Below are 27,195 nucleotides of genomic sequence, written 5' to 3'. Positions count from 1 at the left end.
GACGGGAATTTTTGGTCAAACGAAGGCCAACTTCAGGGGCCTAGTGTGACAAGACCATTGAATTGAATACGAAGCCTTCGATAACTTTAGATGCCCTATGTCTCTAAACGATGCTGAGCTGTTTTGGTGTTTGTGGGTCAAATGCTGTAGGAGAAGTTCGCGCAAATACAAGGTGAGCGAAATTGCTGACTCGGCGAAAGCCAAATTTCAAGTCAACCTGGTGGATTTCCTGTGGGTCATGGAGGGGTGCCTCAAGAGGATTTATTGTTTGCCCAGACATGCTCTATGTGTGACGAGAATTTCATGACTCTAGGGCAAACTTGAATTTGGCCTCTCCCATAAGGGCACCGAAAAATGAAATTTCCAGGGGGCGCTGTGGAGCCGTGTTTTGGAGTTAGTTTGTGGCGACATTAAAATACGTAATTTTTCGCCAGACCTGACCACCATGCAAAAAATGGTGACTTTTCGTGCACATTCAGGGGGTCAAATTTGGGTTCAAAGAGAGAGAAAGTATAATAATAATAAAGAAAAATAATAATAATAATAAAGAATAATGGAGAATTCGAGCAAAAACAATTAGGCGTTTTCCCAGTCACCCCGACGCATACCTTTTCGGAAACGTCTCGACCTGACCCACGTCCCTATGAGTTCAGGGGTCACTGGCGACCGCGTCCCATGCGACCGTGGGGATTTTAACGCATTTTGGGGTATGTGGCATAGTGAATCCAATAGGCTCCTCGCCGAGACTTCGTCGGCTCGGGCCTAAATATAACAAGAAACAAAAATCTGGATCATGACACCTGCAGTTATCCATATATTATGTGAAATATAGGCTATGGTTAAAAAAAAAAAATGTTAAAGCATTCTTTTCTAACAGGACAGTACCAAAAGGGATGTATATACAGGCCGACATATGTGGTCAAATTACTTTAAGTCCACAGACCACAGGTACACGTGCTGCAGGCTAATTTGCAGTTGTGGAAATACTTGACTTAATGTCATGTAAACCACAGACGCTTTGCGTCATGCAGGAAGATGAATGGGATATGACATTGGTGCGTGTGCGCTCAGATAACTCTCTACTCAAGCTTAACAGCCAATTAGAGAATAATTGTGTTCCAACTGCATTAACTATGCGCACTTCATGTGTGCAGCGGTGAAAACCTATGGAGAGTCCTGTCCCGAAGTGGCAAGACTCTTTGGCATGGCTCCTTGCAGGCAGCAGAGTAAGGATTGGGTTGTATTTTTGGAAGGGTGTGTGTGTGTGGACTGGTCGCCTTGTTAGGTCTGCTAAAATATTTCCAACAGCAGCGACTGTGGGGAGATAGCTGGGTGGCAGGGACAGGGGGAGAGGGGCTTTTCTCTGTGGCCACCTGGTAAAGCCATGTAAGATCCCTGGCTTTTCAAGACAGAGATATAGAAACAACTCCGACTCAGTAACCGGCAAATAATTGGATCCAAATTAGCAACTAGGTGTAAATTATCCTGGAGGGAATCTGTTGAGTGGGTAGTTAATTAGTTTAATCGACGAATCCAATAAGCAGTGGAGTAATCCGGAGAAAAGAGGGGGGACAAAACAGAAAATAAAGTGTCAAGTGCGCCCCGGAGCTTCATGGACACGCTCGGAAATCCCCAAACCAACTTCGAAAGAAGAAACCAAGTTCAGCTCTGAGGATATCTGCTGCCAGTTTTAATGTCAGGTGAAGGTGAAGTCAGGCTGACGGAGCTCTTATCTTTAGCCAGGTAACGGATAAAATCAGCTTTACTTTCTGTGCGTTTTTCTGCGGTGAGGGATGAGTGGAGGTCGCTTTGAGTTTGATGACGGCGGAGCTTATTGCGGAGGCTGGGAGGGGGGCAAAGCCCACGGCCATGGCATCTGCACCGGACCCAAAGGGCAGGGCGAGTTCTCGGGCTCCTGGAACTACGGCTTCGAGGTGGTGGGAGTCTACACCTGGCCCAGTGGGAACACCTACGAGGGCTACTGGTCGCAGGGGAAGCGTCACGGTCTGGGAGTAGAAACCAAAGGACACTGGATTTACAGAGGGGAATGGACTCATGGCTTCAAAGGGAGATATGGCGTCCGCATCAGTGTTGGCAGCGGAGCAAAGTATGAGGGGACCTGGAATAACGGGCTCCAGGATGGATATGGGACGGAGACGTATGCGGATGGAGGTGAGAGTCACATTGAATATGTATAAAAGGATCAACAAGTAAAAATCTTATTTCACATTGTTTGTAAATTGGAGTTAAATTGTTGAATATTGATAACTTTATAGGTTTGGTTTGCAGAGATCCTTAAGTTAGGTTTAAGTAGCCATATGCTGTTGGAGCTTTAACTATTACAATTTAATTGTATATCATATTTTGTATGTAATATGTTTCTAATGATTATCATTAGTCTAGGTAGGCTACCTCTGGGTAAATCATGACTTATATGATAGACTCGTCATTTATTCCACATATAAATGAGAAGATACTAAAGTTACCACATAAATAATGAAGTGAAAAGTAAAAGTATTACCTCTGAAATCTATATAGGATGATAATGAAATATAGTGGAATGTATAGGTGTATTCAAGTTAAATCTTTTAATATGGTATATGTACTTAGTTATTATTGAAATAAATGCACATTAAAACTGGCGCTTCAGCTTCTTTAAGTAAAAATGAAAATGCTTACATATACATGCACTCAAAGTACCTTAAAACTATATTTAAAGTGAAATACTAACATATATGTACTTAAGTTACCACAGAAAAAAAAATGCTTATGAACATTAAAACTGCTAATGCAGATCTCTGCACAGTTAGTGAGAGTATTCAGATTTTTTTTTTAAGTAAAAGCATTACTGCTTAAATATATAAATATTCAAATAAAATACTCGAGTACATGTATTTATTTGGTAAATGTTTGTGGTCATTAAAACTGCAGATTCATGCCTCAGAAAGGTAAGTTCAGAGTCTTTGAGTAAAAGTAATCATACATAAATAAAAAACTACTCAAGTAAAATACATTATAACTGTACTAAAGTAAAGTGCTCAAATAAATGTACTTAGTTACTTATTTAAAAAAAAAACTGCTGCTGCAGGCCTCTGCAAGGTTAGGAGTATTCAGATTATAGCATTAAGTAAAGGTAACTGAAGTAACTAAAGTACTTAAAGTGAAATACTTTATTTATAAAAACTGCAGCAGACCACAGCAGGGTCAGAGGTTTGGATTGTTTAAGGAAAACTAAACATACTTAAATAGTCAAACTCAAGTAAAATACCTTATAGCTGTACTATGGTGAAATACTCCAGTATGTACTGAATTACCACAGAAAAAAATGCTTTTGCACATTAAAAGTGTGGCTGCAGACCTCTAAAATGTTGTGAAGTAAAAAGCAAAATGGAAATGGACCTCAGGATAGTCCTGAAATGCCGTACTTTATCACTTTCGTGCCTCTGGATTGCAGCTGTTTTGTTTTGTTTTGTTTTTTTAAAAACTGGATGGTTAGTAAATTGTGCAACATCACAACCAAACACCTCCAGCCAAGATCGTTGGAGACAAATCACTGAGTGCAAAACACTGCGGTCTGATGAACCCAGTGGTCTTTAATGATGCCTCTGTAACCAGAAGAAAACACCACCCTGCTGCTGTCAGTCAAGAGGTGCTCAGAGCTTGTTGGAAATAAAAACCCCTACAGGAAAGTTTCCATTCTGTTAAACTACAGCTCATGCACAGAGGTAGAATAAGTACTCAGAATTAATAAAAAAGATATTTTTTAAAAAGCCCTCATCTTACAAGTGCTGTACATACCAAACATGTATTAAAGTGTGCAGTTATGCAGCAGCATGAGTCCTCACATATGTTAGGTGCTGTATATTGTCATTATATTACTGATGGATCTGGCCACTATTTTAATGTTACAACTGAGGAAGGTAAAGTTACTATTGAACTTTGTGTGTGCATTATACTTTAAAAAAATATGAGCATGAAATACAATATTACCCTCTGAAATACACCTGAATACCTGTTTGTTTTTTGTTTTTTTTAAAGGCATTAAATGCAATTAAAAGTTAAGTACCACTAAATTGGAGCTGTACTAATTAACCCTACTATTTCCCTGTAAGTTTCCAGCGGTCCTCCTTATCCCTTCAGGTTACCTTTTTAACTAAATGAATTAGACAAATATATTTCATTGTTCCTGTAGTGGGTTCCCTCCTTAACAGCTGACTCATCAGCTTTGAGGTGAAGTGTACTGGAAGCTGTGGTTGGAGGAGGGTGGGTGTGAGAGCACCACATGTCAGGATTTAATAATAGCCCACAAGCTTCGTGCCCTCTTGGCCTTGCAGGCTGGGGCCTTGCTGTCACAGTAATACACACACACACACACACACACACACACACACACACACACACACACACACACACACACACACACACACACACTCACTCACACATCTATTTTATCTTGAGAGCAGATGCTAAGATGACTTGTCAGTGAGCATATTACTGAATGAGACTCGTCACTCTAAAGATATCCATGACATTCTGGCAGAAATGAACGTTTGAACAACAGCAGCTCTGTGAGCCTGGACTCAAATGCTAACATGTTAAGAATGGCACTATTAGCATGCTAATGAAGCTAAGGTGTTAAGATTTACTATTTTCACTATCTTAAAGGAATGCATTGAATCCCTGCTGTAGTGGGCGATGTGTTTGCACTGCTCTGTGGTTATGAGTGTGCTGGTCATGTTGGAACAATGATAACTTTTACTGAGACACCAGCTTAGGACTAGGCTTCCTCCACACACCGTTCTTAAGCGTTTCGCCGGTTCATTGGGAACAGCACGGGCACTGGCACGCGAACCGGTTCCTCGGCGGTGGGAAAGTAGCAACAGTCACCCAGCCGGCCTGTTTTCCCTGCTGCTCGGGATCTGCTGGGGCAGCTAACGGCGGTTAAGCTACCATGGTCCGCACCCACTACAGGAGCCTGGCTAGCTATAGGATTTTCCAGGTTGCGCAGCCGAGTGTCAACAGACTACATTTATTACAAGTACCGTTACTGCTAAAGGAGGCCAAGGAGTAACTAAACATGTGACACCGAGAGCAGGAAAGTGCAGGAGGGACAGGAAAAGAAGCCATGCTGCTAGTGAGTCGGCTAAGAGCTAAGCTACTAGCTGCGCTAAGCTAGCGAGTTTCTAAAAACAAATAAAGTGAATAATGTGAATACAGGTGATTCAGCAAAGAGTGTGCTAGATAAAGTAGGTGAAGATTACACTGAATGTTGTTATCCAGATAAATCGAGCTATATAGATTAAACCGCTAACAGACAGCAAAACACCACTGTGATCAATTGTTAGCAGTGCATAGACAAATGTTACCAATGCATAGGTAATTGTTACAAATGCACACATAAATGTTACAAGTGCATAGATAATTGTTACAAATGCACATATAAATGTTACCAGTGCATAGATAATTGTTACAAATGCACACATAAATGTTACCAGTGCATAGATAATTGTTACAAATGCACACATAAATGTTACCAATGCATAGATAATTGTTACAAATGCACATATAAATGTTACCAATGCATAGATAATTGTTACAAATGCACATATAAATGTTACCAGTGCATAGAGAATTGTTACAAATGCACACATAAATGTTACCAGTGCATAGAGAATTGTTACAAATGCACACATAAATGTTACCAGTGCATAGAGAATTGTTACAAATGCACATATAAATGTTACCAGTGCATAGAGAATTGTTACAAATGCGCACATAAATGTTACCAGTGCATAGAGAATTGTTACAAATGCGCACATAAATGTTACCAGTGCATAGAGAATTGTTACAAATGCGCACATAAATGTTACCAGTGCATAGAGAATTGTTACAAATGCACACATAAATGTTACCAGTGCACATATAAATGCTACCAGTGCACAGATAAATGTTACCAGTGCACTAGCATGTTTTAAAAAAAGTTTCATTACAAATGTATCTGAGCTTGGAGGGGTCCTGATACATTTGTATCAGGACCCCTGATACAAATGTATCAGGGGTCATTTGTATGCTCTCTAGGGCAACGACATGTTGCCCTAGAGAGCAACATGTCGTCTATGCCTCGGGCCGGCTGTGTTCATGGCAAAGTTCCGACAGACCGTTTTACCTCATTCCAGAATTTCTGACTCCTGCTGCTGTCTCCCGCCTCCCGAACACTTAGAGCTGATAATTAATTAATCCTGTAATATTTAATTAATCCTGTAATTACAAAGTGGTGGGTTTGTCATCAGTAGAGCCATGTTTCTAGTGTAAAATATCTCATAATCAAGATCTTTGATGCAGTAACAAAATATTTACAGTCTTTTATGGTTTCCAGGTACTTTCCAGGGTCAGTTCACTGGTGGGATGCGGCATGGCTATGGTGTTCGACAGAGTGTCCCCTACGGCATGGCAGCAGTTGTCCGCTCCCCTCTTCGCACCTCCTTGACCTCCCTCCGCAGCGAGCACAGCAATGGCACCATCCTGCAGCAGGATGTCCCAGTCATCACTACCACAAATGCCTCAGGTGAGGAGACACCCATCTCCACCCCTACCCAGCTGGGGCCGTCCCGCGGAGGCTTCGCCCTCACGCTCCAGGTTGACCCCGAGGCTGTTAAGAACAAGAAGAAGGGCCTGTTTCGCAGGAGCTCCCTGCTGGGTAAGCTGAGGAAGTCTGATTCAAGCACATCGCTGTCCAGCCAGAAGAGTAAGATCAGCTTCCTGAGGCCGGATTCTGCTCTCAGCTCCAACGCCAGCGACACCAACTCCACAGTCAGCATTGGGGATGAGAGCCTGGCTGGAGCCGAGGATTTTCCCCCAGTGGAGGCCGACATTGATGCCACTACCACAGAGGTGTACATGGGTGAGTGGAAGAACGACAAGCGCTCAGGATATGGAATAAGCGAGAGGTCCAGTGGGCTGAAGTATGAGGGTGAGTGGCTCAACAACCAGAGACATGGCTACGGCTGCACCACATTTGCTGAGGGAGGGAAGGAGGAGGGCAAGTACATGAACAACATGCTAGTGAAGGCCATGAAGAAGAGGGTGATCCAGCTGAAGGGAACTAAGATCAAGCAGAAGGTGGAGCGGGCGGTGGAGGGCGCTCAGAGGGCTGCAGCCATTGCCAAACAGAAGGGAGAGATCGCTGCGTCCAGGTGAGAAAAAACAACCAGAGAAATCCTTCTTCTTAGGCCTCTTTTTTTATAGTCTTTGTTCTGCTGTGGTATTAATTTTTGCAGGAATAGTTAAGACAGTCAAACTGCACAGCATCGTATCTTCCATGATTGATGTACACTCTATTCTGTGCTTGGGTCCTGCTGCTGCTCTGGTTCACGCATTACAGATATGCACATGGAAGGGCAGTTATATTACCAAATATAAATCACAGGAGACGGACATGTCAATCTTTTTTTGACTACAGTAGTCCTGACCAAAATATCTATGAATAAAAATCAATATTTTAAATTAAATCACCTGTCTTATACCCAGATCCTACAAAACTGACTCCAGATAAGCATGTAGGCAGACCCCCTCCACATCAACACACAGGGTGCTGTAACTGTGTCCACCTCTTCTTCCCGGCTGTGGCTATTGGGATTGTTCTGGGATAATTTTTATCAGCCATTGACCTGTTTTCTCATGCAAACCTGGCAACCCTGACACCACTTACTGCTTTCTGGAGATATTTCATGAATCCTCGCCTTTTCAGTTCTTCTGGACAAAAGAAAATTGCTACATGTTGAAACAATTTTAAACATTATGCCAACATTGTGCTTCTCTTTCTTCAGCTTGTGATTATTTCAGCCTAAAAGAAGGTCAGGTTTTAAAATAGTTTTTATTTGCCCTGCTTTCTTTAATTATTTTTAATAACATAAGAAAGGACTTGCTGGGTGTAATTTTGAATTATGAGTGTCTGAAATATAGTTGGCGACCTTCACAGCAGATGAGATATTTATTTACACAGATGGCTAAAAGAGTCTTTGATGGTCCGGGAAATACCCTCAGAACCTTTCAGCAGCGCTGGTTTTATAACAGGTGCTCAGCCCTGTGACTTCATTTACATTTAAGTGCATAAAAGGCTTAAACTCGGAGCAGGTTTAGTTAAAGGTCAGTGTGTGAAGGTAAACGAGGGAAACATGTCATATAGAGAAGTAGTAATATTTATTTAGAGCCTTCATCTTTAATTATCTTCATCACTTTGGCTGCAAGTCCCAATAAACCTAAAATAGAAAAATCACAATAAAATGTTTTTAGTCATTACATTACATATTGCTTATATCACACACTGGACAACCCATTGTTAAAATTCATGCTGGCTCTCCAGGTTATCTGTTTAGTTATTGCAGTGGTTTTTCCCATTTGAAAAGAAACTAAGAGTTCTATATTTAAAATACTGGATTTTTTTTTTTTTTTTTTTAAAGCCTTGGGAAGATCAATGCCACGCTCATGTCTGGTTTGCTAATAGTTTAGCACAGAGACTACAAACGGGAATCCATCGTCCTCACCAGATTTCCTGCATTCCTAAAGCTCGCTATTTAATATGTTTATATTTGAATTGTCGTGGAGTTGTGCAGGCTATTTGAGAAATGGCAAAGCTGGCCTTTAAGTCTCACATGTTTCACAATCTGACACTCTTACTGCCTGTAGCTGCCAAAATGTTGATGCATCTTACAGTAGTTGCAATGGAGCAGGCAGTGTCGCTGTATCGGTTTCCAGCTCACCACTGCCGGCCTTGAACGCGACTTCTCAAAAATGACTCCCTGCTGGCGTCTCAGTGTCCTTACAGTCCTGCTCCGCCTGGTGTGAAGATGTTAAAGCATGTGTGGATGTGCATGCTGTGATCTTATAGTGGCGTGCTGTTACAAGAGGTGATTAGTTTTTAATTACAATCTGATTTTAGAGCAGGTGTTTTGATTTTTCAGAGTTTGGGGTTTCATGGTTGGTGTGACAGAGGAGGATGCGAGGGATAGGGTGAGATGGAGGCAGTGGTGACCCCTAAAGGGAGTAGCCAGAAGAAGAAGAGTATGTGATTTAATGTTTAACAGGGTTTCTAATAATCACAGGATCAATGGTTCAATTCCCCTTTGGGTAATATGCTGAACCCCATATTACCCCTGATGCATTCATGCATCTATTAAAGACTGCTTTGCTTGGTCAATAAGAGTAGAAACATGTGACATGAATACCAGTCTGAAATATGGTAATTATTATTTTAGTTGAATGGGAATCAGACATTTGGCAAGTTAAAGTGATAATAAACAATAAATAAACAGCACATCTTTTTGTGAAATATTCTGACTTGCATTATGGCTGTTAGTCAGGTGGGCAGGTGGTTGTCCCTCTGTTGTACATATGACTCTACAGTCAGCAGATTTTAGCTTAGGAAAACATAAAGACTGTAAGTAAAAAGGGCGACTTTTTGGAGTATTTCTAGCCTAGGGTCCCTTTTTATGTGAGTCTGCACAGCATTTGTATCCCGTGTTGCTCCGTCCCTTATATTGAGATCCTGGTCCACATTCTGATTGACTCTAGTGTTCTAAGCTCATCACTGTAAAACAGACACTTTTCTAAAGGGTGATCTTGTTGTTTTTTGATTCTCACAAGAAACCTGCAGCTCAGGAGAGATGTTTAATTTAATGGATGCATCCCTGCTGAAACCCAAAGGATTACTAAATTTAAAAAAGCAACTGAAATAACAGCCAAAAACAGTTTTAAAGTGGAATGGAGAGGAGGCCACATGAGAGTAAGAGAGGAGGACTAAACAACTTCCTTTTATGCACATTGTATTTATTTAGCAAGGGAGATGAGAAGGTTATATTCACATAAAATATGTCCTTCACATGCTAAATTCCTCTGAGCATTAGAAACCTGCCCCACACAAACACACTCTTTGTCCCATGTGTAGTTTGTTGGGAGTTGGTCACCCTCATATAACTCCCTGTGGTGCCAGAAATAGTCGTTGTTGAATCTTATTATAAAGGAAATGTGTATTAATTGCATGACTGCATATTAAAGTTGGACAGTGGCACCCACTGGTTTCTGCACTTTGCCTTTGGAAGCTTCAGCTTTAGTGTTTTGTCTGCTGACCATATTTAGAGAAAGGGGAGTTATCAGTTAACACTAGCGAGCGTGGTTACCAAGCTGCATCCATAAACAGTACAGATGCAATGCACAGACAAAGATACCTGCTTGCTGGTGTTAAGTAACAGACTCATAAATTACTAGACTTTCACTCACCAAAACTGGAGTACAAAGTGTCAGAAGGTCTCTTATCATTATTAACCTTACAGTGACCCATATTATTTCAGGTAAATGAGCTAAAAATGCTCCAAAAGGCACAAACGCAGTAGAGAGATTGCTTATCCCTAATTAGCAGGCATGTGTAGGCTTACAGTTTACAGTTGATAACCTAACATGCTACTCTCTCATCAAAATTAAGTCATTTCCGACTCCAAAACAGAATCAAAAAGAGAGACTTCATGAACCAGTGGGTAATGTCACAGTGGCTTATTCTCTCTTTATAGTCTTTATGCAAAACGAACAGGCTCCTGGCTTTACCCTCATTTTTAATGATGGGTATAAGAGCAGCATTTTTGCAGTGTCAAACTATTCCTTTAACTATGTGAGGAAACCTACTGGATGAGCACATATGAGAGTAATCACTACCCCGACCCGTCTGATGGATCTGTTTAAACCTCTCTCTCTCTCACATATTGCAGTATAAAATCAGATCAAAATCAATACGGGAAATCTTTTTTTTTGTTATGTGATTCATGTATACACAGACATCTATCTTCAGTTCGTCTGACCATACAAGGCGGTGGTGTTTTTGTCGTCTTCAAAACCTGAAATGGGCTGAGTGTTTACAGCAGTGAGACTTGAACTGATGGACTGCAGACCCCCGTCCCAGCAGATTGAAATCTAAATATTGTACTGCACAGATAAGCAGTATATGAGAGTTATTCATTGTGTCAGTGCTTTAAGATCACCTACAGCAAGCCTGGACAGAGCAAAGTATTTAAACAGGACTGTCATCAGGAACGCCTCAAAACACCAAAGTGTTGGAAGGCCAGTGGAGAAATGAAAGTTCAGCTGCACCACATTTGAAAGGCAAACTTTTTACATATTACCTTTTTAGGGTTCCCAGTCTTTTTAGCTCATTAACTCTCTACAAAAACAGTGTCTTGTTTAGGATTACTTGGCATTTCCACCAAACATTTTAACTCTAAAAGTTATCCAATAAAGTGTAATTGCAGTGCAATTAGGTCATATAGTCAGATGTCACGGATGAAGATCTTTAATGCATCTAGAAATCACTTTTTTTTTTTAAAAGGCTTCATGGTGCCTCGATTAGCCCTGATTGGTGGAAATTCTAGTTCACCGGATTCTCTGCAACAGAGGTTGAGAGTGCAAATTTCTGTGTCTGAGCCAGGTCAGGCTGCTGGGTCACACTGAGCAGTCGGCTTCAAGTGATAGAAAGATGTTTCCCTTCTGTTTGCAGCCAAACTCTTCTCGAAACCCAAAAACTTCCCAGATGCTTCTCCAGTTGCTAGCTGGCATTGCTTCTGGTAGGAGCTATAATTGTCTTCAAACTTCAGACTTTCATTACTGATTTAATGAAAACATTCCTGGCAAATTATTTTTGCTTGCACCCATCTTAAATGTAGTGCCTTGCATAATAATTGGGAAGCACAAACCCAAGAAAATGAGCATGGTTAGGGCAGCAGATAGCGCTGCCTAAAATCCGTCGTGGTGTACAGAAGCCAGTGCTAACTGTGAGCAGGTCTAACTGACCGAGGAGTCTTTGGCTTAAGTGCTTGGACTTACATGCTGTTTAGTTTCTCTTAAATCTTTCAACTCTGTGGATGAAGTCAAGAGCCACTGGAATAAGATTAAAATTAAAGTCGTCTGCAACTTCAAAAGTATTTTTTTTTATATATATATATTTTTATATTTGTAACTAAACCTTCCTATGGTCCTGAACATTACACTGAAATCCATTATTATATAAGCAGAGCAGACATGACACATCTGTTCCTGGCAGTGGTTTCCTCACACTATGATCCTTTGGCAGTGATGTCTAGGGTTTAAAAATACAAGTACAACCAGCACACTGCATGCGATCCCAGACGTGGCCTCTTCAAGCCCAGTTAGTCAAAGTGTTTGCTGATACTCAGACAGTCTGTGGACATTGTTCTGCTGTGTGGGCTGGCTGTTGGGCGTCTGGAGGAGGACCTGTGTGGCAGAACAGGGTGTAAATGACGCAGACACAGGGGCCTTGTAGTCACAGAGGAGCCCTGACTAAATATGGACAGGCGCACTCTTGCTGTATCACAATCACAGGGGAATGCAACAGCTGATTGTCCCCCCCCCCCCCCCCGCTGCTGTCAGACTCCATCTTTCCTGTCTGGTCACACACACACAGATCCTTCTATTTTTTTTCCTGCAGGCAGCAATCAAATACTTGCCCATTCACCACACAACTCGGCTCAGAAACAGCCGTCAGCTTGCTGCTTTTCTCTTTCTGTCACCTCCTGTGAGCTTTAGCGCCACTGCCAGCCGGCAACAGTTACAGATCACAGATCTCAATCCATCTTGCGTCAGCAGCGGTGTCGAATGCTTCCATGGATATAAATATGAGACACCTCATAAGCAAGTGCTTGGGTATAAAGGGTTAGTGTATATATGTACCACACCTAGCTTTAGTTGTGGGGCTTGGATTACATGCTGTGCTGCTGATGCTAGCATTTTGTGCTGGTGAGCGATCAACCGGTCGTAAAAGTTGTAAACAAAGTTCAAACTGCAGCTCAGGCCTCTTTGAGGGCTGTTTGTACAAGTGTCTTATTTAATCTGAGAGGGAAAAAAATAATGGATTAGTGATTATAGAAATAGATGAGATATCTGTACTATTCAAGCAATGTTGCAATAATGTGGTTTCCATTAGCACTTGTATGTATTTTGGCAAACAGATTCCATTCTATTTTAAAATATTATCTTTTTTTTTAACAACTAATCACTCTTGTGTACTCGTCCATGCATATATAGTTGCAACAGAGCTGGAAAAGACCCTCCACAAAGATCCAGTGACACATGCCAAAATGACAGAATATCTCTCGCCATCAGCCGGCTCCGGGACAGCAGTGGCAGGACAAATAACAGACATTACAGAGCAACGGCGCACCGGGACTTATTTGAAAAGCCAGATTTAAGTTGTACCTTAATCTGTGATCTCACATAAAATAAAGTACATTATTGTACCTCACAGAAACCAGACTTTATCTTGTAACAATTAGGTAGAAGTACTCATTAAGTTATATTATTCATTCATACACTACACAACTAGACATGTGTTTGTATAGCACTTTCCTAGTCCTACCCACTATTTAAAGCTTTATCTATCTCACCACTAAAGTTACTGGGCGGGGGAGGAACAAACACTTGCTTTGAACCCAGAACTTTCTTGCTGTGAAGCACCTAATCTCTGCTAATCTCCGTTAATATCTGTTAATCTCTGCACTGTACTCATCGTTTAGTGCCATCTTGGATGAATGAGGGGTTGATCATACATTAATATAGTAACATGTGCCTTTTCTGAATTAAAAAAGTGCACAGTTATTTTTGAGTCAGTTGCACAGATTAGTACATGTGTGCAGACTGACCTTTACTGTACTATTTCTGAGTGTTCCTGCAGCTGAAGTCTCATCGCTCCTCAAAGTACAAAGTTCCTAGACTGTATATAAACAATAGCAGGGTCTGAAATGTGAGGTCAATGCAGAAGTGTCAAACTTTTTTTTTTTTTCTTTTTTTCCTAATAACCAATAGGGGGGGAGATCCTCTGATTGCAAAGAGACTTCTGGTTGTCTAAAGGCTTACACAAGGACTTCTCAAGACTTTCTTGGTCTGTGACCTCACTAAACACTCTCCTGATGACTTTATGGGCTCAGTCGATAGCTTCTGTTAATACTGAAGAGACATAAACTTTGTTTAGTAAATTATGGTCCACATTAGAGCCAGAAAGGAGGCTAAACCAAAGTATTTTCACTGATGAATGGCATGACATTACCTATTGTTTAGTGCCATCTTGGATGAATGAGGGGTGCCTCAGACAGTAAAAACATGTCCATCGCGCATTTTATCATCCTTTTTAACTCTAATTGGGATCATAACTTACAAAATGAATGTAGCGTTCTGTTAAGTATGACTTAAAATGACGGATTTAAACTATAAACTCATCATTTAAGTGTTTGTTGAGGTCACAGATTAGGAGAACTGAGCACTGTCTTTCCATAGACTTCTATACAATTTGACTTGTTTTGGAAACCAGAGGCGTTGCCCCCTGCTGACCACCAAAAAGAATGCAGGTTTAAGGCATTTCTATGCTGGCTTCACATGAAGGGAAGCTGCCTCACTGTTTTACTCCACAGTAGTGTTGTTTGAACTCTTGTACTCAACAAATATATATGTATATATTTTTTTTAAGGTTAAAAAAAGCAGGTGAGATATCAGCTGGGTGCCACACCACAGCATCTGGATCAAACAGATCTTATGATATAACATTACTGCTGAAATGAGATGTGCAGCTGTACCCAGCAGCTGAGCAATGGCTATTCTTGCAGGTGAGACTTATCAATCCGAATTTCTATTCAGTCACACTATTAGTAGCTATGCTAGACAATTTTTAGCAACTGTAACCACACTGGGAGATATATTATTACACTGCGAGTCCTAAACAAATATAGTGTTCCATTAGGAAAAGACTGCTCAGTGCTCAGCTGCTTTAATCCTTCATGCCAATGGTTGATTTTTTTTTTTTTTTTCTTTTTTAAGTAAGGGATATGCACTAATACTGCATCCACTCATTTTGATAATGACTGTTATTTACAGACTCAAATTGATTTTTACCACGCAGAGATGAGCTCCTACTTTTCACCCCGTGATGTTTTGTGCTAAAGATTTTGGCATATTTATGGTACTGAGAGCCGTGAGGTCACTAATACCCAGTGACAGACGAGCTCAGTGAGCTGTGAATGGATGTGAGACAGCTACAGTGGTCACTTTATATCTGTCTGCTGCCTTTTAGCCATTTTAGTACTGAACTAGTAGTAGCACATGTCTGCTATATGCTGAGCACTTTATAAGAAATTCCCCTGCAGCCCAATAACGAAGGCTTTTCTGTAGCAGTGGATGTCATAGGTGTTTCTAATAGAGCACACAGCGAGTGTTTGTACTTAACTACTGAATAGGCTATATATAAAAGATGGACACAACGACCTTTGCATCACCCTGTGCTGCATAAATTTCACCTGTGAACCCCAACATTAGCTTTATGACTGCCATCTTCCTGGCTGTAACGTCCTCGTCCAGCTCCTACGCTGCAACAAAAATGGAAAGAAGACAGTATTTCATGGTGAATTCAACTATTTATGATGTTATGGTGACGAGATGCAGGATGCTGTGGCGCATAAACTAAACTAAACCAACAAAGTGTGCAGTTACCAACACAGCAGGTAGCTGAGCTGAACTGGACCAGGTATCAAATCTGCTCAGCATTACCCATGTACCTCCAGGTATACCTAGGAAAAGAGCTGTTAGCCATTTATATCTCCACACACTCAATTAGGTGGGGCTGTCATGGTAAGAATATGAGCTGGACTTGATGTGAGTTACAGCCATTATTGTGTGGGCCAGATGTTCAAATGTCACAACACATCAGACATCTGGCCCATTTCAGGTGGCTCTGAAGAGAAATGAAGCAGTCAGATCACCGCAGAGTTAATGCCATTAGCCAAAGCCAAATGTGACCAACAGAAAACTGCAGATGTGGTCCACATTAGGGCCAAACATTGTGTTAGCTGGTGGGTTACTGAGCTTAACAGCACTACAAACTGCAGCCTCCTAAATGAACAAACAGTTGAAACTCTATTTTTACTTCCTATTACTGAAGATACTGAGCCACTGTGAGGTGGAAGGTAGAGTCGGTTTGCAGGAAGAAGCCATGTGTCAACATCTTTCTCCTCCAGCTGGCAGTTTACACCATCCAAACTGACTGGCTGCCATCTTGCCTGCTACTTAACACACCACTCTGTCTGCAGGCAATCAGGAACCAAATCAGGCACCTTTGCTTATTGCATGTTTAAAGCTTGTAGTGTTGCTGAAGATATGTAATTTATTCTGGCTCTCATACACCCAAATGCGGATTAATCTGCCACTGAAATTTGTATTTAGAAAATGCAGTATTTCCTCCTTTTTTTTTTTTTTTTTAATAAAGTTTTCCCTGCTGTTTTAGGAAGTTATTTTTCTTTGGTTTAATGAAATTGTATCCTGTGACATATTTTTAAAGATTTATGGCAAAAACAAAGATTTTCTTTTACCTAATGATTGTATAGTGTTGAGCAAGTTAGGGGAGGATTGTGGCTTTTCAGACTATATTTTTAATGATAAGAAACATATCTGCATATTGTGTTCATTACTGCTTAGCCTTTAAATTAGAAAAATCGACCACAAGCTTCTAAAGAAATAGTACAAATAGCAAATAATAACTAAATAACTCTGAGAAAACATCTTCCTGAGTAGGTGCTGAGTCCGTGTGGACAGGTGGAGCTCATTTATATCAATGAAGGGACCTCATGGACCTCTAATTGTTCCTGGTGGGAGCATCTTCCCTACCGAAGAGGAGCTATTTTCATCTCAGTGTAAAGTTACAACATGTTGAGTATGCACAGACTAATCGCAATCAGTAAATCCTGCAGTTACTGTGGACAAACAACAGCAACTTTGAACTCATTTACCTGCTGAGTTTTTGATATATCAGCAGCCCAGTAATGATGAAAATATTTCAGCTTTTAAATACTGATGCACGTGTTTCCCAAAACAGTATGTTGCAGTGTGAGTCCCTGACGTTCAATCACTTATTAACAAACATACAGTTTTGAGGAAATATCTCATTTTGTTTAAATTGCACCCTCAGCTGACATGTGGTGGGAAGTTTATCATGAATTAAAATCATTACATGAGTATTTATTCCCTGTGATAGTGGTGGTTTGGAGCCGTTTGTCATAGTGGCTGCTCTTGCAATGTACTGAATCTCATTTTCCATGTCACATGTTGCTATTGTAGTGACAGTTTTCTCTGACCAGTTATTGGTCTTTCCAGATTGTCATCAGTTTAGCTAACTCACAAAAAATGATTGGCTACTTTCCACAATAGAAAGTTAAGTCGCACTAAGCTGTGAGCTGTACCGTGCAGTAGAAATTAGGTTTAATATACTTACCATAAAACATGTGCGAAGTTAAAAGGCCTGGCGTGGCATGCTTAGTGCTAAAGAGCCAACATTAGCATGCTAACAAGGTAACCACTGTGCCTGTTAAACAGCGTTTATTCGACAAAACTGTAGCAACTACAGTCTGTGCAAGTATTTCAGGTTTAGTCATTTATTTTGTGTGTCCATATTTTTTTTCCTTTTTGTTGCTACCTGTTCTTTACTGATTTTTTTTTTGTTTGTTTTTTTAGGAGAAATCCAGAGAGAAAGGTCATGAACTCTGCATTGCAAAGTGTTGCATGTTAAGTAAATGTTTCCAGTGTGCAGCAAAACATCTATAAATATACAAATGTTTGCCTTCTCCCTGTCGCGCACAGATGTTTGTGTGATGATGGAGCCCTCAGCAGCTTGGCAGCAATAACTCATTGTCTCACTCAGGGTGACAAAAGCACGATTTATTTCTGTCACAGGTCAACGGTAGAATAGGACACCCCCTTTTTCTCCAAAGCTAATAATACTAATGAGCCATATGACCAGCGACGGCCCACCCCTGGCCTTCACTTGAACATGATTAAATACTATAAACAAGCTCTGTATTTTTGGTCACGCCGTTTAAGAGTGTTTCTTTATGAAGGTCGAGGTCAGTGTCTCGTAAAGCATTAAACCATCACAATATGACGTAATGAATAGAATGCAGAAGAATAAATAATTAAAACACCATTTTTTTTTATACTGCATTTTGCTGCACAGTGGCATTGTGGTTAGCACTGTTGCCTCACAACAAGAAGGTACTGGGTTTGAATCCACCATCTGGCTGGGGAGATGGTGGAGTTTGCATGTTCTCCCTGTGTCTGTATGAGTTTTTTTTTTTTTTTTTTTTTCCTTTTCCAGGTACTGATTCCTCCCATAGCCTGAAGACATGCACATGGTAGGGTGATTAGGTGATTCTAAATTGCCCATCGGTGTGAATGTGAGCATGGATGGATGGAACGAACTTCAATATACTGCATTCTAATTTTTTTATTGATCTATTTCATATGCAACAGTGGAATTGTGCCATTTAACATTCATTGTACAGGAACAGAGTCTCTGTTTGCAAAGACAGGTGGCAGCGTCTCAATCGATTAAATATGATTTGTGATCATCATTTATTTATTTTGTTTTACTACAAAGGAAAAGTTTAAGATCGCTAATAAAGTGGTGCTCAGGATATAAAGCAAGTGGTCAGTGGAAATGTCACTGATGAAATGGTGATATCAGTGTCAGGCTTAGCCTGAGGGTACCTTTTTTCTTTCACTTTAATTTTGTATTTATGAGCAAAATTAAGCCTGTTTTAACTTTATAGGCCAGTCTAAACTGTCTTGGTGAAACTGCTCTGTAACTGATGTGTAAGTCATTTCCTATAGTTTTACATATTGGGAAATACGTAGATTTGTTCTCTTTATTAGCACTTACAAAATAGAAACCACACTCATGTCTGTGCTTTAAATAGGACTTAATTTAGTATTAAAAAGAAAAGACAACAGTTATCTGGTGGTTTTGGTATGGCTGAAACAAACTGTAGTGTGTAAATGAGTGAGATTCACAGGTGGATTTGTTATAGCTTCACATTTAAAGTAATAACTGTTTAGCATTTCAGGAGACACTTATTTGCTTTCTTGATGATGAAAACACTCTCGTGTCCCACTCTCCCTCCCTACAGCTAGGCTAAGCGTGGGACTGACCGTGTCATTTATAAAACAGACTGAAGTGAACCTCAGATCCTTTCTCAAAGAAAAGCATGTCCATTGCCAGCATATCAAAATGACAGATTATAATTCAGGCCACTAATAAGATGAGAGGAAAGATGAAAGAAGACATTGTGAACTGTGTTCCATCTCTCCACTGCAGGACAGCACATGCCAAGGCCAAGGCAGATGCAGCTGAGCAGGCAGCCCAGGCCTCTAACAGAGAGTCCAGCATTGCCAGACTGGTGGCCAAAGAGCTCTCCCCTTCCTTCTACCAGCCAGGTTAGTGGGCATCCACTGCATAAAAAGCATGCAGCTGTATTCAAGCACTGACTTTCACAAATGATCTGATATCACAGAGGGGGGGTCGTATTTACCATATGCGACCACAAAATGCACACTAAAGCCAGTTTTTCCTCTTTTACATACTTAAGTATTGTTTTTTCATGAAGGAAACGGCAAATATAAAATGCCAGCAGCAGATCTACTTCTCTACTTTGTCTCTGTCCTTACAGCTTGTGATAGTAGATCCTTCTGCTGAGGCCCATCACAAGGATGGTCGCATTTGAATGTCTAAAAAAAGCAACATCTTACTGGGTCGAAGGGATCATATCAGTTTCATCGCGGGGTCTGTCCACACACACGTTGACACAAAAGCAAAGGAGCTATTTAGGAACCTCCTGCATTTCTCTCCTGCTCTCTCACTCAGCAGAGAGCTCAAAGAAGTCAGACGAAAACCGAAAGCTGCCCGGCTTTCTAAATGACTTCTCTCTCACTCTCTGAATGACTAGTTTCTCACTAAACGTCTGGGTGAGTCCGGCTCTCACCGAGGAACATCTGCTTGAAAAACACCGCTCTAGATTCACACATTAAAGATTGGTCTTCTGATATTCTATACTTTTCTTATTTTTAGCAAATCTAATTAAAAGCATATGCCATTGAAGAAATTTGACTAAGCTTATTCCTCTGTGCCACATATATAAAAACATATTACTTAGCTTACAGTGACATAATACATATCCTGCAGCTGGTAATCCTCATCAGCACATGTGTATTCATGCACAGCAAGAAACAGTTCACAACAAATCCACTATTTACCTCTGTTTTAGTAGCATTTCATTATTTTATTTTATTATGAATAAAATCTGCTTGGGAATGAGGGCCAAAGGCAAACTCGAGAAATGATTATAAATTAAAACAAAAGAAAATATGAGCAGAGTATTAGTGCATTGTTGGGTCTTTTCAACATCAAAAATACCGATGCTGAGAATCCTCTTGTCACACAATCTTTTTTTTTGTTTTTGTGTATTTAATGATGGCACAGTGTTTCCCTTTTGTATTTTTCTAAATTGTGAGTGAAAGGAAGCGCTACTTGTGCTCATTAATGGAAAAAATGTGTACTGAAGTATAAGCTTATTAGGAATCTCCAACATCCTCTGTAGCTGCTTCTTGCGCTCTCGGGACGTTTTGGGAGATGATACCATAATTATAATGATGATCTCTGAGCTGGAAGCCCTGCCATACCGGAGCTAACGTTTTAATTAAAGGAAATTAATCTTTTTTTTTTTTTTTTTAATGGGGAAAAAGTCAGTTTTTAAATTGAACTCCCTTGGCCATTTCCTGTTGTACCCAACAGTAATTTGTTATATAAATGCGCCACAATAATTATGAAACAACAGAAAGATAGTAATAGTACTAATACAAACGAATGAGTGCAAATAACTTTGAACAAAAAAATGTTTAAATATTTAACTGCATTTTGTATTTTTTCAGGTTATCTTTGTCTAATATTCAAATTTGTTTGATGATCTGAAACATTCAAGTGTGAGAAATGTGCCAATAAAAAGTAAGACGTCAGGAAGGGGGCAAACATTTTTCACGGTACTGTATATGGCTTCATTGGTGGATGCCATTAAATATGGCCAAAGTTTCAAATAATGAGGTCAGTGGATGTACATGTAATCTCTGTGAGCTGAAAGCTTAGGCTTCAGACTGCTGGAAACACTTTTGGAAAACCTGCTGGTTTTCCACTCTTGGATCTGATGTCAAAAAGATGACTGTGGTTTCTGCCAGTGTGTTACAAGCCCAGCAAGCCTAAATGAACCTAACACTGAGCCGTACACCACGAACTAGGACTGGCTGTAGACATATTAGCCACGCCCACCTGCTGTTCAAATCTTTTATTTAAGAGTGACAGCCAATCAGAAGAAAGTTGACTAAAGTGAGGGGGGCACTAAAACAGCTTGTTTCTGACAGTGAATGAACTGAGGGGCTCCATCATGTCCCAGTTTAAAAAGAGAAAAAAAAGGGATTATTTTAAACTTTAAGTCATGAAACTCTCACATGATTAAATATTTATGGTATTTCTAAATCCTTGAGGGACTGAGGGATTGTCACTTACTGTTAAAAATACCATGGCCTTGTTGTGGAAAAGGAATTCTAATTATTGTGACTAGTACATGCCCATGGTACGTTCAGCAACATGGCATCATAATATATCATGCTTAATTTAAGTTTTGTGGATATAAATTAGATGTTATTGTTATGAAATAAAATATGATGCTGAATGAGGCTGTGTAGGTGCATAAACACATGACATAGACTGTTGGTAGGTGGTTGCTAGGCAGCATGATGACATCATAATATGTGATATAGATAAGAACCTTCACAGACCTAAGATGTGTGCCAAGTTTGGTTGCACAACTATAGGAGGAGATAATAGAAAGACAGATTTTGTGTATCATAAAAGCTATTCGCAGTACAAAGCTCACTTTCCACATCACTTATTAGCTCATACCACCAGTTTTCTTCTTAATATTACTATATATAATATATATTTAAAATTAAGGAAAAACAATTATCTGAATCACCAGTTATATAAACCAGTGTTAAAAAGTGTTTGAACTGGCTTTCAGGTCCCGAGTATCTGAAGAAGAGAGTGTTACAGGAAGCCATGGAGGGCAGTGAGAACACAGACACCATCATGCATGAACCCCTGCTAGCTGAGGAGGAGCCGCTCCCCACACCACCTGAAAGCCCATTTATGAATGAACTGGACAGCCTCATGCCTGGCTCATCCCCAGGTCGCACCCCTTCTCCAAGTCCAGGCATCATGAACAAGGAAGAACCCAAACTCCTCGGTCCAGGTGGCTGGAATGAAGACAAAACCAGTAAAGGTGGTGTCAGCAGTAAACCCAACAGCAAGCAAGGTAGTCGTCCCACTACTCCCTCAGTTTCTGCTCCTGCGTCTGCTGCACCTGAAGAAGGAAGGGCCCCCAGTAGTCGTGGTCCCTCTCGTACCCCAAGCCGTCAGAGCAACAAGAATGAGCAGGGCTCTGACATGGAGATCAAGCCACTGCAGAAGTTTGACTCTGAGGCAAAAACTTCAGATGCCACTACAAGCCTTGCTGCCACTACAGCCCCTGCTGCCCCTGTAAGGAATAGCCTCATCTCACCAGATGAAGAAGAAGAAGAAGAAGAAGCACCACCACGTCCCATCTCCAAAGCACCTTGCAAAGCGCCTTCCAAAGCACCTTCCAAAGCTGTAACCCCTGAGCCTAAAGCCACTGAGGTAAAAACGGAAAGAGCGCCATCAACAAAAGAGAGAGCAGCGCCTATATCTGAGAACAAAGTGGAGTCCAGGGAGCCGAGCAGACCTGCCAGTAAAGCAGAAACAAAGCCGCTACCAAAACGGCAACCCAGCCCAGCTCCAGCTCCAAAACCTGCTCCAAGTCTTGAACCTAAAACAGCACCAAAGCCAGCGGAAGCCAAAGCTGTAGTTGCCAAACCGGCCGCGAAGGTGGAGCCTAAAGCCGAAGCCAGACCCAAGGCCATATTGTCGAGCCTGAGTAATGAGATGACTGCAGAGTCTTTGGAGATGGAGGTAAGGCAGTAAATATACACAATGACTTATTCTTCATTATTTTTAGCCACATAGCAGTGTGGCTATATGGACGACAGTGTCTGTCTGTCAGTCCAAGACTTTCGTCAACAGCTTCGGGTGGATTACTATGAAATGTTCCACAGACATTCATGGTCCCCAGAGAGTAATTCCTGCCAATGCTTATGTTAGCATTTAGCTCAGAACAGCCTTAAAAATATACACTAGCATTGCTGCAGACTGTTAATGACCATCCTAGTCCTAAAGTCCTAGTTCCTAATGAACATTGCCTGACACCATAACAGTCATTCTACCTCAGTCAAGTGCTGATGAAGTGTCCTATTTCCAAGATAAGGTATATATTTATGTACCTTACAGGGGCAAGACCGGACTACTTTAGTGGTTTATTTGTGGGGAAAATAATTTAAAGGAATGGCATATCTTTTGGCAATGGCATATTTTCTTTATATACATTTTCTTTCTGTCTTTCTTTCTGTATTGTCTTATGTTGCCTGCCGATCTCAGGTATTTACACTAGTTTTAAAGTTTTAGATGAGCAGGTACATGAAGGACTAACAGTTATGACTATAAATATATCAGCCGCACATGGTATCAGCTGATATTAGCGTCCGCAAAATAAGATGACATTTACTAGTGTCAGTGGCTGATAATTATCCATTGTGTCCCAGCAATTTTGTTTTGGCTAAATGATCATAGATGGTGTGATGAAGAGGTGAAAGGCTCTTAAAAAAGTTTTCTTTTAAAATAATATTTGTTTCCCTGGGACAAAGAGAAGAATAAATAACAAAAAATATATATATATATCAGTATCAGCATTGACTATTGGCTGAATTATTTTAAACGCTTGTATCAGTCCAATTTCACAATAAGTATATCTGTAGTTCTACAGATGACAAAGAAATGCTCACTTTTACATTGTGATTATTTCCTATAAGAAACGATTAAAGCAATAGTTGGTTAACTGTGCTTACATTTGCTTTCTAGCTAGGAATTGGATGAGAAGATTGATACCTCTAATGTATCATCTAATATGAAGCTGGAACTCGGAAGTAGCTTAGCTTAGTTTAGTTTAGCACTGGAAGCAGGGGAAAATAGCTAGCCTAGATCTGTCTAAAACTAACAGATGGCTTCCATCAGCAACCCTAAATCTCACAGAAGAGATAAAACGTGTTAATTTGTGAGATTTAAAGGTGCTGGTAGGAGGATTTTCTTACCCTTGGACAGGGCTACTCTAGCTGCTTAGCCCCTTTTAAACTCTTCCTCCTCCTGTGGCCTTATTTTGAACTCCTAGACGAGACATTTCAACTACAACAGTGAGAATGTATTCCCCACTGTGTGAAACTAATTTTGGCAATCCTTTATTAATTATTTGCATTCAGACAGTGAAACCCAACATGAGCATTCACAGATTAAAGCAAAAACCGGCACAAATTGTCTTAGTAAGTTTTGGGGCAATCACATGCAACCAGAACAGTTTCAGGGTCCTCTGACATCCAACTCTTCAGAACACTGTATACACCATTCTTCCAGAAGATTTTGCAACCTTTGGTGTGTTGATGGTGGTGGGAAGTGCTATCTAATACATAGGTTCAAAATCCACCCACAGGGCTTCAGCTGGGTTGAGATTTAATGCCCATGGGGGAAAGTGGGTAAGTTGAGCCAGTTGACAAGATGACCCACCTCCTGTATCTTTGCAATCCTACACATTGTTTTTCATTTGACCCTAAATTTAGTTAGAGATACAATTTTCTGTAGTTTTTTTTAATAAATAATAATAATTATTATTATGACGAACATTTATATGACATGCTACAAAGTTTGTGATTATAAAATCATTTGCAGCTTTAAAGTGAGTTAGTACCACAATGTTCAAAAGAATCAAAGTTTCAGTTTAAAACTTCAGTGTGTTTCTTGAAAGGTCTTGCAAATCTTTCCTAACTTCAGAGAAAATATTTGTAACATTTATTTCATAATCAAATCAGCATTATCATTGTTTGGTTATTAATATTTCTTAGAGTACTTTTTTAGAGTTATATTTAATAAGAGTTGTCTCCGACTCATCTTACCCCTTTGATGAGGCAAGTTGATCCATAATACCACTTTTTGTGGAGTTTGTATTTAATTGTATATTTTAGTTAGGCCTACTGCTAAGGTTTCAATTGATAGCGAACCTTCTGAAGGTGTTGTTTCTTTTATTTATGTCTCATATTTCCTTAGTCAAAGGTTGACTTATGTTACCAAAATGGCTCATCTTACCCTCATATGCTTGCCTTTGGGGGAGACTGCAGCAAATTAATTGTTTCCCCTAAAAACAATAAATATAATTGATACCTTGTACATGAATGGAGTCATTTTATTCCTGGAAATGGTTCTTCCCACCAGTACACCATAATCCCCCCCTTAGTACAACAAGACCACTGGGTCCCTTCATTGCAGGGGTCAAGGTTCAAGTTTTTCCTTCAATTTTTCACTTGTGTAGTTTTCACTGAGTTCACCGTCCTCATGGTTACTATGTTACTTTACTTTTTTTTTTTAAGGGCCCAAACACCATCATGATCTGCATGGTAATCCTGCTCAACATCGGCCTGGCTATTCTCTTTGTTCACATTTTGTCATGAGACATTTTGCACCACCTCAGGTAATAAGCACATCATCAAATTGTACTCAGAAGAGGCAATATTGCGGAAATAAACACAAATCCACCCATGTCAGTTTGCTACAGGTTAATGGCAGCGTCGGAGAGAGATGGCGTTCCTCCTCAGTAAAGACCAGAGATCAAAGACGGCACTGAAGGGGAACAGAAGCCTCATGCAGACTGCTGCAGCTCCTAGGATGGTTTTTGTTGGTGTGACTGTGTGAGGCTCTGTGAAGCGCCTCTCTTTCCAGAGGTTAGAGAAACTGAAGGACATTGAATGGCCGACACTGTTCGATGCTTTATTTTTTTAAAAACTGGGGGCTAAATGGTAGGTTATGTCCCAGTGATGATGCTGAGGAAAGAAGGGTGGCACTCAAGAATTTAACTTTATCACAGTGTGTCATAAGCGTGTCAACATTTTTGCAATATGGCTTTTAAATAAATCCTTAATTGGCACTCTAACTGGCTCTCACAAGAGTGAATCAAGCACATTAGACAAACCCAGCAGATAATCACATTTTGCCACAAGATATGTTTGTATCATGTAACCCCCAGACTGAATATTTCCTCCATTATGCCTTGTTTGAACACGCAAACTGCAGCAGACGTGCGGAGGGTTTGGGAGTGATAACTGTTGCTGTTAAAAGTAGGAATCTCACGTGTGTCTCAAGTCTCATCGAGAAGCCCTCCGAGTGCTACTGCAAAAACAGGTTTTCATTTACCGTTAACATTTTCTGGTTTCAAAATCTTTGAGACTGTGGTGTACGACACTGAAGTTTTCAGTTTTAACCGGCATTTATGTGCATTTGCCATCGTTCTGCTGCTTTGCTTTGGGGGGCACTGATATACCAATGCACAAGGAAAATAAGAAGCTTATGAGTGCCACTGCTACTTTGTATGTTCCTGCGGTGTTGTGCAATTCTGTTTAAACACCCAGGCAGCTTTAAATGACAGTTGTGTAAGTTTTACGAGAGGAAAACAATGGCTGGAGTTTACCTAATTTGAAGCAGTCACCGTATGTTGTCGTAAGGTTGCTGAGTCTACATATTTATCTTCATGCAGCAGGGAGTGGGTTGGGTTCATTATTTTGTGTATCAGTGCAGAAAAATGCCTGTTGAAAATTCAGTTTTTGTACACATGAGGGCACTTTGTGTGTATGTGTCTATTTTTGTACCATTTTGAAGTGCACATCTATTTGGCATTCAAAATACTCTATTGTAGGATTTTTTTGGGGGGGGGTCATTAGTACAATCAGAAGTTGTAATCCTAAATTTGCTTCCCAAATGAGTCAGTTTACCTCATGTTTGTGAGATGGAGGGAAAATATTGAAAGATTCTTAACTCCATGTCTTATGTTGAGAAGAGTGCTTTTATTTTCTTAACCCAATTAGGATTTAAAAGAAACTGTTTTAGCTGCAGTTGTGTTTTGCCTTTGAGTTTGCAAATGTACACACAGACCACTGGTGAAAAAAAAGAAAGTCTACAAGCATTTAAAAACTAGTTTTAATGAAATTCCCATGGTGGTTTACCTGTAACCAACAGTGCATTAAACGAGTCATAAAAGTGTCGATGCAAATGTGAAAGTCACTTTGTTTTTCTGTTTTAGACCAGAAATACAGCTGAAATCAAATAAAAAC

General features: G+C 40.3%; 1 protein-coding gene across 1 annotated transcript; it reads left to right on the top strand.

The window, feature by feature from the left end:
- The first annotated feature begins 1,324 nt into the window (after positions 1-1,324).
- Positions 1,325-27,195, top strand: jph2 (junctophilin 2). The gene is made up of 6 exons (XM_030734256.1): positions 1,325-2,172; positions 6,377-7,193; positions 19,187-19,305; positions 21,939-22,906; positions 25,462-25,562; positions 25,637-27,195. The coding sequence occupies exons 1-5, from the start codon at positions 1,794-1,796 to the stop codon at positions 25,540-25,542; spliced, it is 2,364 nt and encodes a 787-aa protein (XP_030590116.1). The 5' UTR covers positions 1,325-1,793; the 3' UTR covers positions 25,543-25,562; positions 25,637-27,195.

Source organism: Archocentrus centrarchus, chromosome 7, assembly GCF_007364275.1.
Source record: "Archocentrus centrarchus isolate MPI-CPG fArcCen1 chromosome 7, fArcCen1, whole genome shotgun sequence".
Lineage (NCBI taxonomy): Eukaryota > Metazoa > Chordata > Actinopteri > Cichliformes > Cichlidae > Archocentrus > Archocentrus centrarchus.
The sequence above is the reverse complement of the archived record's forward strand: the minus strand, read 5'-3'. Positions and strand labels throughout refer to the sequence as shown.